Below are 1,791 nucleotides of genomic sequence, written 5' to 3'. Positions count from 1 at the left end.
CTCTTCTACTGTACTTAAAACAGTGTGGGAGACAGATGTTTGGGAGGAGATTTTACGGAGAGTACATAAGTCTTCAATCTGTGCTGTGCTATCTGTTCTGTGATATGTTGAATTTACATCTGTAATTACTATTGTATGGAACTGTATTGTTTGTTTTATAATTATGTAAAATCCAATAAACAGAAAAAACAAAACAACAGTACCACCACGAGCAAGCACTTGGCGACGGGGGCAAGGAAAAACTGCCTGTTAAAAGGCAGAAACCTAGGACAGACCCTTCGGCTCTAGGTGGGTGGTCATCTGCCTTGACCAGTTACCTTCCTGTTGCTGTCATGTAGTCAGGGATTGGGCACTGACATTGAGACGCTGAACTGATGTATTGTTTTTCATTTGGAGTGTTGTAAGCCTTGGCAATTCCCGGACGAGCACCCAATTTGTCACAACTTAATTAAAGGCTGAACAATGACATAGAGAATACACAAATTACACAAATAATAAGTAGGCCATAATATTAAAGATTTGTTCATATAGAACATAAATATAAATTGTAAAAAATGTCAATAAATCTTTATAAAATACTAAGTTTGATATCCATGATGCCTTTTTAAAAAAAACTGAGCTACCTACAATGTGCTGCTAAACAGATTTTATAGGGCTGGAATTAAATGTGTTTAAACAAACTGAAATTGGCATGGGTAAATACAAACATTATATTCATTTTGCCCTTTGCAGTTGCAAACAATGAAGCCCAGTGAGTTAAGGTTAAGTATGGACCTGTTTTAGTATGAAGCCAATGTTTATTTTACTAATGTACTGATTTAACATATACTCTACAGAACACCTTAACTTGATACACAAATATAAAGATCAGCATAAAAAGTAAAATCACAACAATAACAATAAAATCAAGAGAGAAACACGCATTCAAATATTTCCATGAAAAGACAATAACACACATACCATCACAGAAAAAACGCATAGGTACATAACGAAAACCATCACAAGGTAATATAGAGAGGACATGTCTGTGTGTATGTGTGTTGTTATTCTAATGCATAATATTATATTTTGCAAATACAGATTTTCATCTAGAACATAAATATTAACTGTAGCAAATTCTCTTTAAATGTTTGAAATATTAAATGCGATATGCATGATGCCTGAGTCATCTAAAATGTGGTGCTGAAAACACTTTATACAACAGGGCTGCAGACTGCACTGCACTGGGCTTACATATGTTAAAATACAGTGAAATGGGTCAGGGATCAATACAAAAGTTATATTCGTTTTGCTATTTGCAGTTGCAAACAATGAAGAACATTGAGTTAAGGCTTAGGATGGACTCACCATAAATAATTCAGGGAACAAGAATAATCCTATTGCAGTTGCAGAAAATAAACACTATTAGTACGTGCAACAAATCAACCTTGGGCTGTTGTAAAAATTTTAAACACATTTTATAAAACTTTAAATTTTGTTCCTAATTAATATGTATCTTTGAAAATAATTTTTTAATCATTCAGTGTATTTTGGGGTGAGACCTCAGCCTTTATTGCACGACTGAGTTTCAGTCGACAGCAGAGGTGGTACATGAGGACAGGTCTGATGGTCTGATCTCGGAGCCCATAGATGAGCGAACTCAGACATCTGGGGAAGATATATATAAACACATAAAAAAAACTCTTGATGCGTACAATGATTAATCTTTGCAGGGTTTTTGACAGTGATACAACAATAGAGGCATGCAGAGTTGACAAGAGAGTGAGACCCAGCTGTACCAGATGCAGCAGC

The 1,791-nt window shown here is 35.1% G+C and overlaps 1 protein-coding gene across 1 annotated transcript in view; it reads right to left on the bottom strand.

Annotated features, from left to right (window-relative positions):
* Window positions 1-1,511: 1,511 nt before the first annotated feature.
* Window positions 1,512-1,791, bottom strand: part of LOC118331678 (odorant receptor 131-2-like) — a 6,996-nt gene continuing 6,716 nt past the window's right edge. The window contains 1 exon segment of the mRNA XM_035666745.1: window positions 1,512-1,791. This exon segment is cut by the window's right edge and continues 83 nt beyond it. Within this exon segment, the coding sequence (XP_035522638.1) occupies window positions 1,512-1,791 (280 nt within the window).

This window comes from Morone saxatilis, unplaced genomic scaffold (genome assembly GCF_004916995.1).
Source record: "Morone saxatilis isolate NCDOM2014 unplaced genomic scaffold, NCSU_SB_2.0 Contig20, whole genome shotgun sequence".
In the NCBI taxonomy this organism is placed as follows: Eukaryota; Metazoa; Chordata; class Actinopteri; family Moronidae; genus Morone; species Morone saxatilis.
Note: the sequence above shows the minus strand (reverse complement) of the source record. Positions and strands in the feature narration are given on the sequence as shown.